Here is a 13,673-nt window from a genome sequence, read left to right on the forward strand (position 1 = left end):
AAGGTCCTGGGTTCGAGCCCCAGTGGAACCAGAGCTTAATTTTCTGCCGCCTATTAATCATTGGCAGGAATGCATTTGCCAACAACCTCTCAAAACTAAATATGCACGTAAAACTTAATTTATATAATACTTTTCAAAACCAAGATTACAAAGTGCTTCACACACGCATTTGAATGCAAAACACACAAGCAATAATTGCTTGACAAATAAGAATGAATCAGGGCAAAGAAGTATCAATAAAATGCCTATGAAAAAAAAGAAAAGGTTTTGAGATGATTTCAAACACTCAGCGGAGTAACTTTTCAAGTAAAAATGCATTCGCTAGTACCTGCTTCTCAGATGTGAGGTTATTGTATACATCAGGATTGCACAGGGACATTTGCCTACTTTTGCTGCTGTTTGTTCTCTCTATGTAACCGGTGTTTTAATTGTTAACATTAACAATGAATGAGATCCATAACATTTGAAGTTTCTTTGACATTTTTGTGGTTGGTGAATTTAAAAGAAGGCCTAGATAAGATAAAGATAATTATGTGGCATGGCGCAAAACCTCACATTTCTCCAACTTGCTGGTACACCCAGATCCATCATTTATATCACTATATAAAATATTAAGGTATATTGACTTTAAGATTCTGTGTCCATACTCCTAGCATTCAGACTCTGTTATGCTGTTATCTCTGTTATGTTCATACCACCAAAACCTGATCAGTTTCATGAACCATGGCCTAAAACGCCCACCGACCTTCATAAAAAAACTGTTTTCAGATAAAGACAAATAATTAGGCTAACTAACAAAAGGCCTTGGCAGAGGAGACCACTAATGCCATTTAAAATCAGTGATGCTGCCCAGAGTATAACCTCACAGCAAATCCATACTGATGTCTGTTGTTTATACATGTATCAATAAAAAAAAGGCAGTTAGACACATTTGTCTTTGTCACCATAAAACTACGCAAATCATTGTCCAAAATAATTTGAAGAAAAAGCTGACACAAAACAGAAAAAGGTGGGAAAAAATACCATGAGTGAGCTATTGGCAAATACCATTTGTTGATATACTGGCACATTTCTAGAAATTAGTTTAGGAGTTTTTGGATATAGAAATAGACAAGCTATCTAAAAGACAAGTCAATGTAATTAAATGTTAATGGAGGCAGAGTGTGTAACTGGAATATTAAATGAGTATAACAATTTACAATTGGTAAAACATTCAGTATATTAATCATCAATAATAATACAAATCTACAATTAATGTATTCATTTTTTTCCCTGCTTCAATAATTACACTTTCTATCTCATTTAGATTTTAAAGGTGCCTCTCTTTAAACGAAAGATATGCAGTTAACATAGCACACACTAACGTTTATGGTCGGTCGAGTAGAGCCTGTCACCTCCGCTGCCCATTACAAAAAGCCTACTTATTAATCTGTAGGACGCACCTTGATTATTTTTTATAGTGCCAAATATTGACCAGATTACTTTAAATTAAGGAGCTGTGACTTTATATTAAACAAAGGTGTCTGTAAATTTAAATGTTGATCCAACAAACTGTACTTAGTCTATGTCAAAGAAGAAACAAACTGAAGATTTAAAAGCTTTTAAAAGAAAACAATCTTCGCATTTATATTGTATAAACTATATTCTAAATGTATCAATTAGCCTAAATACTTTCTTAACCATAGACAGTGTGATTATCCAGGTGCACTAGCCACCTTGTACAGGTATAACATGTTCACTAAGCTACATACAAACATTAATTTAGCCAAACATCAATTCTCCTGAGGACAATGTGTGGATAACCAGTTAATACATTAATTAATGTTCATATATTACATAGGCTGCCTCCTTTAGGCTACACCCGACTTCTATGGGGCACAAATCATCGTCTCACTGTTGTTCCACACTTGATATCCCCCAAAATAATTACTCACCAAATCTTCTGTTGTAGAAAACTGGATCTTTGGGAGCATTTCTGAGTCACTTGTTTTACTTTCAACTGGGGAATTATAACTTCATAACATTTCAAAGTTTTGTCACGGGGCTGGAAGAAGACGCCCAGACAAGTAACGTTAGCTAATTTAACCGCGGGCAACAGCGCCATCTATTTTTCCTATCGATATCAATGTGTGACTACTTTGACCGAATATTCTCTGTAACTAGCGTTAGGTTGAAGGCTTTAGGTTCTAACACTGTATGCCCCTCGGCGTATCTCACTTTCAAATAAGTGTTGTCCATTGCTACTTAACAAAGAGAAAAAACTAACGTGTCAAGTGTCACGAGGTCAGGAAAGGTCGCACTCTTGGTACGGTGGTAGCTAAGTGCTGCTCACCAGTGACCGGACACTTTCTGAACGGCTCTGGTCCCGGAAGTGATTTTCCACATTCAATTGCTCCATTGACGTTTCAGTCAAATGCTAAAGAGTGTAAGGCCTGGAAACAACAACCTCACCATACATTTGTTTAATATATATTTTTTGGAGCTCACCAAAGATAATAAATATTTCTAAACCGCTGTTCGCGGAGGCGGTAAATATTTCCATGGTAACAACGAGCTTCACCAATCAGAGACGTCGCTGTTACGTTTAGGATTGTGACTACTGTTCCGTTAATACAGCCACGTGTGTTGCTCGTACTTCTCAATGACATCGCGAATAAAACATGTTTTTTTATTAAAATAAAGGTTGATTTCATTCGGACGTGTGGCTTCAATGGGGCACAAATCATCGTTTCACAGTTTCGTAGCTCGTGGCAAGTCAGCCTTGGATGCTTAGGACATTAAGGCTATAAATCAAAATCATTGGACACAATATGAGCTCTATTTGAATGTGGACTTTTATTTTATGGCAATTTCCATGTTGTATTTGGGTATTTCGCATAGACTGTATATTAAAATATAATATAATATATAATATAATATATAATATACAGTCTATGCTATTTCGCCCACAAATGGTCATCAATCTAATTTCCTGGTGTTACATTAATTTGTGTCCCCAAAATGGCGAACGTAGCTGCTGCTGCTGCTGCCGCCGCTGCCGCTGCTATCGCCGCGAATAGAGATCCCGCCGTTGATCGTTCTTTACGATCAGTGTTTGGTAAGATTGTTGCCGTTGCTTGCTGAGGAACTGGTAGTGTTATCCGTTAGATAGCTAATACACGATAAGTCGACCAACTGCTGATGAATGAAAGCTTGCTAACATAGGTAACGTTAGCCGGCTAATGTTGTTAGCTTGGCAACGAGGTAACAAACGCAACGTTAGCTACCTCAAGAACGAGTAAACAAACCCCTACATAAGTTCATTTCTTGGTATTGATTTTTATTAACGTTTCCCGTATCTCCTATTTTATTTAGTGGGAAACATTCCGTATGAAGCCACAGAGGAACAACTGAAAGACATCTTTTCTGAAGTGGGACTTGTTGTCAGCTTCAGGTGAGTGAAAGAGGGTGCCATGCAATACTGTAAGTCTTGTTTGCCATCAGCATGTGCTCCAAACAATAGATACAGAGTCAGTGTTTTGCTATTAATCACTGTATGAACAAATAAACAATTCAGGCTACAATTGATTGTTATCATCTCTAACCATGTGGACAATCAGACATGATGGTATGTGTCTTCTTGCTCTCAGGTTGGTGTATGACAGGGAGACAGGAAAGCCAAAGGGATATGGCTTCTGTGAATATCAAGACCAGGAGACGGCCCTTAGTGCCATGCGGAACCTGAACGGGAGAGAGTTCAGTGGTCGGGCTCTCCGTGTTGACAACGCAGCCAGTGAGAAAAACAAGGAAGAGCTCAAAAGTAAGTGCTTAGTTCCTCTTTGCATTATTTCAAACAAAGGTGTTGAATTGGATTTGTCTGTGCAAAGCTACAGTGCTCTGCTATTTCTGGTTGCACAGGTTTGGGAACAGGAGCCCCCATTATTGAGTCTCCTTATGGAGATACCATCCAACCACAGGAAGCCCCAGAGTCCATCAGCAGAGCTGTGGCCAGTCTGCCACCTGAGCAGATGTTTGAACTAATGAAACAGATGAAGGTAGGCTGGTTTTACCGCCTCTGTTAATCAGTTTTCTTGTGCAGGTGTAAATAACCTATCATTTCGTTTTAAGATAGACATTTTAAATTGATTAATTTATCATGAACACCAGAACCATCCTGAGTGCTGCTAAGTCTCATCAGTACCAGCAAAACACCGGCTTCCTCTCATTGTTTAAATGAGGCTAATAACCACCTGATTGGCCAATCTCCCAGTCAACAATCAATATCCCTGGTCCTTATAAGCACAATGAGCTGTCGTGCTTGTGTGTGATTATGGCAATCCAATCCCATTCTACTTAATGGCAGAAGAGGCTGTAAAGAACTCACTGAATAGTGGCTTCTGTTTTTTTTTTGTTGATAAATAATTGTCATTCTAGTTGTTGACCCTTGAATCCTACAAAGTCAGAAAGGGCAGTGACATGGTTTGCTGAAACTTGAATAAAAGTGACTTAAATCTTAGTTTTACATCAATTTTATTTATTGGTTATGAGGCTGTTGTAAGCCAGCAGTTCTGGTCATTTTCACCAAAAACTTCACAGATGTTAATGGTTGGTTGATATACTTAATAATGAGTTACGTTGTCAATTATGAAAGCTCATATTTGACAACTTCAGAATTCTGATGAGTACATTTTACAAGTTCTAGGCAAACCTAAATTCTGTTTTCTTTTTTTTCAAATAATCCTAGTTTCTCTGAAAAAGAAAATGTGTGGTACATTCATAATTTAAGATAATGAGTGACTTTGAGGGGCTAATAAATGTAAGTGGTACTACAGTTTTTGGCTGGGCACTGAGAGGGTTAATGGGCCATGAAGACTTCTCCAGTATTATAAATTGATCTCTGGGACTGGTGCATCAATTAGATTTATGGAATCTGGTCAATTTATACTCGGATCTTTGTATGCTCTGATGTTTGAATAACACTGCAGTCTTCCCAAAATAGAGCAGAAGACATGACATTTTCTTTCACATATTGCTGCAATTAACCACTTTGAAGCTAGCTGGCTACTTCTAGAATAAAGTTAGGACTTTCTTACAAGTATAAAACCAAAATGTGATTGTACTGAATGTTGCAGAGGTTTTTAAATATTATAAACTAACAAAGGGAAATTAATCAAAGCAACAATAAGAGATCTGAAGAAGAATATAATATAATAAGTATTGTAGTTTCCCCCCAAAAGTCCTGTTTTTAAACTGTATGTTTAATGCGGCTTACTCCTTTTAGTCCTCTAAAAAGATGGTGACAAATGTTTCTGTCAACTTGAATCACCTTCAGGATGACAACTGTGTGCACATGCTCATCCTCTCCTTTCATTAACAGAGGTTTTGCTGTAAGCTCTTCCAGTGAACGCTCATTTTTGCACATCTGGCAGTCTGGTTCATTAGGCTCAAAGAAACACCACACTGCAAATATCTTTCCTCCAACTGGAAAAAGTGTTTTTGTTGCATCAAAGCTTGTGTCAGTAGGACAGCTCCAAACGCTGATCAGAGTCTGATCGTTCCGGCTCCAATCCTGATTCCACAGATATTGTTGCACGTCCTTGTTTGTGCTGATGCAGACACTTTGGCTGCTTATGGGTATGTCTAACCTGTCAGCAAGTAAAATAACAGTGTGGGGTTTTTTTTGTAAAATAGGAACTATTTTTATTTATTAATTTGAATGGAAACGGCTCCAAAGTTTAGTTGTTTTGCTCTGCCCAATTGTAATTTTTCACAATGTATAATATCATTTCAAGATTCCGTTTTGTGAAAATGTGATTTCTCTCTCCAGCTGTGTGTGCAGAACAGTCCCCAGGAGGCGAGGAACATGCTGCTGCAGAATCCTCAGCTGGCCTATGCCCTGTTGCAGGCCCAAGTGGTCATGCGGATTGTTGACCCTGAGATAGCCTTGGTGAGAGGAGACCCGCTTGAAGACAAAGAGATGATGAGTGAAATCTCGCATGATCTTATGTGTGTTTGAAGCGAGGTTCACCTGACTGTGACCTTGTCCTTGAAAGCTAGTTTACACCGTTTTAAACCAGTCAGTACAGATTTTTGAGAGATGCTCTTCCATATACTCCATATCTAGAAAATGCTCCACCGTCAAACACCAGTCCAGCCTCTGATTCCCAGCGGGCAGGCTGGAGGCGCGCCGCCACTCAACCCCCCTCCGGCTCCACCCAGCGCACCAGTGTCTCAGCCACAGCCTGTGGTAAGTACAACGGTCTTTCACTCTTTAAAGTAAAAGTCACGCCGCTCTTGTGTTCTACAAAATAGTCCTGCACTCTACCTTGAAAAAGGATGTGATGTTGCGGCTCTGATGATGGCAATAAATAAATAAATGTTGATGAAAACAGTGTTTGCAAGCTGTTTGTAGTCTGGTAGTGTGATAATTTACTTATTCTCTCGATGAAACAAAGTTGATCAAAGGTGGAGATCTCACTGAGTCTCAGGAATGGTTCTCAAGATTAAGGTTGAAGTTAAATTACATACATTTTGTCATATGCTCAGCCTGGAATGCATGTCAATGGAGCCCCTCAAATGATGCAGCCCCCCAACATGGGTGTTGTCCCTGGACCAATGCCTGTACCAGGACCAGGACAAGGACCAGCACCAGTTGGACCTCCAGGTAATCAGCATCAAACTGCATGAAAATTTGCAACGGAAATGGGTGGGGTGGCATCATCTTTGTGTTTCTTAAATCGATTACTAAGGCCATTGGTGAGTCATGTGTGAGGGTTTCCTTACACCTGTTCCTTATGCAGAATGAGCCTACTGATAAGATGCGCCAAGTCTTTAAGGATTATAAGTTATGTTTGACAAATAGTTTTCCAGTTTATTTTCATGATAATGAAAAGCAAAGCCGTGTACGCAGTTAGAACTGATTTTAAGACCTTTTCAAAAAATAGTTAAACATTCAGTAATCTTTCAAATTAAGAATATTTATATAGTAAGTATTAATAAACTGTATATAGTTATGATTATTCAGGTGCCAAACTCCAGCTACCAAATGTTTTCGTCTTTGTAATAAACAAACAATGAACGTAACGAGTTGTTCAAAAGACAGGGTCAGTGTTTTTTGCTTTGCAGTTTTTCCAATGAACCGCCACACAGTGTAGTGTTTTATTTAAGCAGATCACTAACATGCAGCAGTGCATGCAACCTTCCCCTCATTGATTTATTTTTTTTACCAGTAATGTGTAATGCAGTGGTTGAAGTTATTCTCCTGTTCAGTTATTTTAGCAGTAATGTGTAAAAGTGCACTTATTTTGACCACAGCCATACCTGCAGTACCCGGTTACCATTTCCTTTTATTGCACATGCCATGGCTCACTGGGATCACTAGGTGTCACCAGAGCCTTGTAACTAGTCAAGGTGCTTTATGAGAATATTATCAGCTTGACTCTTGAAAATCTTTTTATTCTCCATAAATGTTTAGTATTAATTGTCTTAGTGTTTAGTGTGAGCCTTCATGCAACATATTTACAAGTGTGTGTGTGTGTGTGTGTGTGTGTGTGTGTTTGTTGAACATGCTTCAAAATGCTCTTCAAGTGCTGCTTTGCTCTCTTGAGTCTTGTGTCTCCTGTTCTTTTCACTTTAATGCTGGCTCAGGAAACCTTCAGCATTCTCCCACAGGATCGTCTGGGCAAGCTGCTATCGAGCGGTCGCAAGGTATCACTGTACTCCCTCAGTTCTCCAGTCAGGTCATAGGACTGTTATGGAGAGGCCAAATGTGTCCAAATACATCGCACTTCTGGGGTTTCGTGTTCGTTTTCTACAGTTTGTTAGACTGCATGTCCATCATAATCAAATATGAACCTTTTTTTTAATCTAGCCTTTAAAGTAGGCGTTAAGCCAGTTTGTGTAAAGATAATGATGTCTGAGCGTAAAGCAGAGAATGTGCCATGTCAGGAGGGTGGTGGTGCCAGTGCATGTGAACTGGTTTGCCAGGATCAAAACATTTTTAGGATGCAAATGCTTTTGGGTGAATACCTTTTCAGTTTTGAAGCCGAGCCAAATAATTATTTCACATTTTTAAATGGAAGAGTATTGTAGGTAGTTTTTTAAAATTCACACGACCCATTTAGTTTAACGTAAAGTTAAACTATTTAATCTCAGTAGAAAAGTAGCACAAGTCCTCAGAACGCAACTTAAGTGACGTTGACAAAGCTGTGTCTGTAGCAGAACAATCATACGATACATCAAAGATAGATAGATAATCAAACTGTTAAACTGCATGTTAAATGTTAGTATGTGACTGTAAAATGTTTTTGTGTAGAATAACCGTAGTAAAACTCAGTGGTAAAACTATCTGAATTAACAGAATTCATGTTGAATATACTGTTCATAAGCTTAACAAATACCAAAAACTAACTGAAAAGGGAAACTGCATTTTGTTGCCTTGTACCTGTTTAATGACAATAAAGTTGAATCTAATCTAAAAAAAAAAACAATTGCGAAATGTAGCACAAAATATTAATATGCAAATTATGTGAACAAAAAAAAAGTTGAAGTTGTGGCTTTTCAGTCTATTACGAAGATTATGTTGAAATAGGGAAAGTCTAAACTAAGTATTGAGAGCGATACCACACGTAGAAGGATGCAGCCGTCCTGGTCCTGCAGTGAAAAGGAACCGTCATCTTTGAGTCTCCGAAGCGTTTGAATTGTAGGCACCAACAAACATTTTCCGTGCTGACAGATGAATGGTGGTTTGGACGTTTTGTTCATGGTCTCATGTCTGACATTTAACAGAAAAGAGATGGCTTTAAAACCTCCCTGTCTCTGTAACATGACTTTGACTCTGGGGGTTACTTACACAGTCTGCTATTTTTACTGTGGGAAAGTTTGGGAGAGGCGCTCTCATTGATCCAGACTGATGGATGTGGACCACAGGAGATCTCCTGTGGTTCAGAATAAGATATAACGAAGGGGCTCAGGCCATCTGTTGCAGATATTGTGATGGATAAACATTTTTGCCCAGGAAAAAAACAACCAAAAAAAACTATTCATTCTCATTTTCTGTGTTTACGTGCGGTTGCAGCCTTGGCGCTGTTGCCATGGCAAAAAAAAAAAAAGAAGTGTAAACTCAGCCCTTCTCTTTATCAACTAGTTAAAATAAGACGTACAATGCCAAATTCTTAAAATCAAATTATTAGCATTCGCACACTCTGTTCCGATCTGAGATGTTTCTTATTTCAACAATCAGATTGGAATTGTAAAGAGTTTTTCGTAAACAACCGCACAATAATCAATGGCTGTGTTGCAAGGTTAAAGATGAAAATAACAACATGACATATTATGAGAAGTCTGTCGTTATATCTTTGCCTTGTCATTTTTAATGGCAGTTATTAGTTGTGACATTTGTGGTTCTCGCTAATGGAAATAAAGAGCTCCTTGGCTTCTGTTTACTCATAATGATATGCCATTGCTGAGTGGGCTTTCAAGCAGCATGGTATTTCATGGTGCATGGTAAGAAGCTTCTTCTCATGTTTTGCCCTTGTTCGCGTTTGTCGGCACCAGTCGTCAAAAAAATCTGTCCAATATCTTGCCAATTATCCACCCTACAGTTTCACTGTCAACAGGAGTTCACCTGTCCTTTACCCCATCAATTTTGTCTTTTCTTTTATAAACCAGCCATTGGATCTCCTCCCAGTCAGCGGGATAACAGAATGCAATAAATGCAAATGAATCCATATTAATGTGAGGTGCAATGCCCCCTGCCCTTTACCTTGAATATGTATAGTCTCAAATCAGCCAAACCAACAAGTTATTCTCTTTCAATTAATATTTGCCAGCCTAAATAATCATACATGTTAAATGAGCCAATTTTGTACACAATGCACATTTTGATTAAGGTAAAACTTCATCAAGGTGTCCCCTTTATTGAACTGGAATGTTGGGCGAGGCAATCTATAAATCATTTAGATTATTTCACAGCTCACCTAAAAGGAGATTAGAAAGAAGTGTTCCAGTCACTGTTAGGTATAGGTACAGATCTACGCCTGCCTTAGTTAACATACTATGCCCTTTGTTTACTCTGTAGACATTCATGCTGATTGACATGCTTTAGCGTAACTGAACACTGATCAAGTACTGATCTGAACTGATTGTACTTGATCTTCTCTCTGCATGCTTCCTGTCATGATGATCTGGCCAAAAAACACCAGAGTTACAAGACACAAGTAGGAAAATATTCTCAAGTCAGGATGTTTGTGTCTGTGGGGGGGGGGGAGAGATGTTGTAATGCATTTACAGGCAGGTTTTCATTTGTTTTGAACCTATGATGTCCCTCTTAATGTCGATGGGATTGCTTTCCTGCATTTTTGGGTTGCTGTTCACTCTCCTGACATCTCCCTGTCTATTGCGACAACTTGCTTTGGCAGTTCTATGTGGTCACCGTGTCCCGTGTTGTGCGTTTATCAATCCCCAAACTGCTCTTGCTTGTTCCCTGATACATCCAACCTGAGCAAAAACTCCACCTTAATAGTTGTCCGGGGCTTCCCTAACCTGGAATTTCTGCCTTTTCTTAACTGATTGGTCATGAAGCATTTCCGGCTCAGTGAATAGCATAAACAACTTGTTTGGGTATAGCATTTCACTAGGTGGTTGATTGTGTAATTTTCTCCGCTCAGGACCAGGTGGTATCCCCCCCAGAGGCCTGCTGGGAGATGGTCCGAATGACCCCCGGGGAGGAACTCTGCTGAATGTCACTGGAGAGGTCATAGACCCCAAGTAAGACGTCTACCCACATCACGTTACCGTAATATTATAAGCAGTTTTTTTTGTGGATTTCATAGTTGTTAATTCAAGCCATTAAACTTATAATTCTTACGTTACTGTGGTAGTAACAGTGTGGTTCAAGACTACAGAGCCCAGATTTTTGGAGTCGAGCAGCTACTTTTGTGAGAAATACAACAGTTTTGATAGAGAATTCCATTAATAATGACTCCAACTCCAATCAGATTTCATGAGACACTCAGTGGAAGTAGTTTCCCCACACAACCGCAGGGCACGGTAAAGTTGGTTACCTTGGCGAGACGTTTGAGGTGTGCAGTCCGTCGCCTACAACTCTTTATCTTACAGCTCACTGTGGCTGCTTCTCCTTGTTCCATCAATCCGTTGCAGGAAATGAACACATGATCACCTAAAAGAAAAGCCAAAGAATGTTTTGTTTCGTAAATGCATTTTTGAGGATTGAATGACAAATCCATAGTTTCCTGTTAATGCTTTGCCAATGAATATTCTTTTAAGTAAAGTTTATTTATTAAGCACATAAAAAAAACAGGTTTACAAGGTGCTGTACAGTGCTATAATAAAATTGCTTACGGTGAAGCAGCAGGAAATGCTCCATTTGCGTTAGCAGAGACATAATATAGCTGTGAGACAATAGCCTGGAAATCCAGACCCAAATCCAAAAGATTAAGGCTCTTGCATTGAGTAATGTAAGTTGCCCATCTCGAAGGGTAGCACAAAGCGTGCATTGGAAAATCTCACTGCACACAATTGGATAACACTACGACCAATCGCAGCAACACACAGGGTGACCACAGCCATATCCACAGCCCCATACACTAGCTACCAGCGGAGCTAACTGTTTTTTTAAACTGACAGATTAAACTGTCATCATCTGTTTAGCTCGCCTCTGGCCTGCCTATATCAGATACACCCATGTGATTGGTGCAAATCAGATACAAGGGTATGGTTAATGAGCCGCGTTCCTCGATGCCAGAGTAACTCGCTAAGCAAATTCAAATTGTACTCCTGCGAGAACTCTGGATTTCCAGGGTAGTGATACAGCATTAGGAGTGAAAAAGGCTCCTATTTGTGAGTCAGAGATTGTTTTGGATTTGCAAATTACTGAATGTAAATACTTGAAATGGCTGTGGCTTGTTATAACTTTTTTTTTTTTAGGCCAAGATATCTGTAGTGATGAGCTTGCCAGTTTAAATGTTTTAATATCATTGAATTGCTCTTATTTTGTGCGTGTCTGTATTTAGCCGGGGTTACATGGGCGCTCCACCGCCCCACCAAGCCCCACCTGTACACATGGCTCAAATGGCAAGTGGACCCCCTCCGGATATGAGAGGCCCTCCAATGGACATGAGGGGCCCACCCATGGTTGAACCACGAAACATGATGGGTGACCCCAGAGGGCCCCAGATGATGGAGCCACGCGGACCCCCAATGGAAACCAGAGGTAGCTGCTCTGATGGTGCTTCATAGTTTAAGAACCTATTATAGTTAAAATGGTTGTTGATTGGGTTCTTGGTTTGATCTCTTTCAGTCACAGCTGGTAGACAAACCAAAAGGCACTAAAACCAAACAAGTCTTTTGTCCTTACAAGAGGTTTTTACATAACAACTTTCAGGAAGTTCTTACTTCCGTGTTTACACTTCTATTTCCTTATATATATATATATATATATATAATATTGCCTTTATTTTTTAGGTCGTCCATTTCACAATGTTTCAAGGACACTTTTCTCAGCTACAAACGCACTTTTTTTTACATTTGAGGGTTTTAATGTTAGTTTCATGTAATGATCAATTTCTTTCCCTTCTAGAGTCATTTTCAAACAAATTTGTCTTATGTGACGTACACTCAAATCCAATGAGGTGTGAACAGTAAGTGTGGGTTTTTTTTTTTTTTTGGTTCTTAATGCAGGTCGGGACCCAAGGGCGATGGATGCTCGCGGTCCTGTGACGGCTCAGAGGGTTCCCATGGCAGCAGGAATGCAAGGCCCCATTCCTCATGGCATGGCTCCGAACGCTCCTCCACCTGCAAGACCGGTAACAGCTGCATCTAATGCCTTTGTCTACTTCAGCTGTTTGCTTATGATTTGTCTTTATTAAACTGGCTACATTGCACACAAAACTGTTAAAAAAATGTAATGTCCTTTCCTCATCAATTATAAGACTATAAATAGCAACTAGATAAATATTTACTCAATGTTACATTAAAAAAAATTGTAAGTCATATGAATGGGACTTTAAGGAAGAAAGATGCAAAAGAAATCCATTCTATATGCTTAAATTACTATTGATATTACTATTGATGGTCATTGCCCCCCCGGATAAATGGTATGTTTGTCCTGCAGGGTCCTGGTATCTCTGGCGGTCCTCCATCAGGAGGAGGCTTCAGTCCGGGGCAGAGCCAGGTCTCTACACAGGACCAGGAGAAGGTAGGTGTCTGGGGTCTATCATCCCTGTATTATTACAAACTGGACCAAGTGTCACTTTAAACAGCCTTCATAATAATATCTACATATTTTGTGTCCACTGCCAGAGACCAGATGTACACTTAACACAAATAAAACAGGCTTTGGTCAATAAGCAGCTGTTCTCTGGGTTAGACTCAGAAGTCTCGCATTGCCAGACCTTCCTCCACAGAGCCGCGGATGAGGGTCTGGCTTGTCCACACAGCATTCCGGGATGGGGGGGGGGAAAGGGCTCTGGTTTATTGGCATTTCTTCAAACCTATCACAATAGTTTTGGGTGGTGCTAAGCGGCGAACAGAGCTGTGGTGCCGCTGCAAAGTAGACTTGGGAAGGATCTTGTTTTGGTGGAACATTTGTACGTTCAAAAGTTGTTTGTCTTGCAACAGAAAACTCAGATTGGACAGGTGGTCTAGCTAGCTGTCTGGATTTACCCTGCAGAGAT

At 39.6% G+C, this 13,673-nt stretch overlaps 1 protein-coding gene across 4 annotated transcripts in view; it reads left to right on the forward strand.

Annotated features, from left to right (window-relative positions):
- Positions 1 to 2,922: 2,922 nt before the first annotated feature.
- cstf2 (cleavage stimulation factor, 3' pre-RNA, subunit 2) overlaps positions 2,923 to 13,673 on the forward strand; it is an 11,812-nt gene continuing 1,061 nt past the window's right edge. For 2 of the 4 annotated variants that reach the window (XM_032527861.1, XM_032527862.1), the window contains exons 1-13: positions 2,923 to 3,097; positions 3,355 to 3,433; positions 3,630 to 3,799; positions 3,898 to 4,034; positions 5,807 to 5,926; positions 6,104 to 6,226; positions 6,526 to 6,643; positions 7,627 to 7,686; positions 10,182 to 10,196; positions 10,647 to 10,746; positions 12,012 to 12,211; positions 12,679 to 12,803; positions 13,112 to 13,195. In XM_032527861.1, the coding sequence (XP_032383752.1) occupies positions 3,001 to 3,097; positions 3,355 to 3,433; positions 3,630 to 3,799; positions 3,898 to 4,034; positions 5,807 to 5,926; positions 6,104 to 6,226; positions 6,526 to 6,643; positions 7,627 to 7,686; positions 10,182 to 10,196; positions 10,647 to 10,746; positions 12,012 to 12,211; positions 12,679 to 12,803; positions 13,112 to 13,195 (1,428 nt within the window). In that variant the 5' untranslated portion in view covers positions 2,923 to 3,000. The remainder of the gene's footprint in view (positions 3,098 to 3,354; positions 3,434 to 3,629; positions 3,800 to 3,897; positions 4,035 to 5,806; positions 5,927 to 6,103; positions 6,227 to 6,525; positions 6,644 to 7,626; positions 7,687 to 10,181; positions 10,197 to 10,646; positions 10,747 to 12,011; positions 12,212 to 12,678; positions 12,804 to 13,111; positions 13,196 to 13,673) is intronic. The other 2 variants (XM_032527863.1, XM_032527864.1) reach the window with 2 other exon arrangements.

This window comes from Etheostoma spectabile, chromosome 10 (genome assembly GCF_008692095.1).
Source record: "Etheostoma spectabile isolate EspeVRDwgs_2016 chromosome 10, UIUC_Espe_1.0, whole genome shotgun sequence".
Taxonomy (NCBI): Eukaryota; Metazoa; Chordata; class Actinopteri; order Perciformes; family Percidae; genus Etheostoma; species Etheostoma spectabile.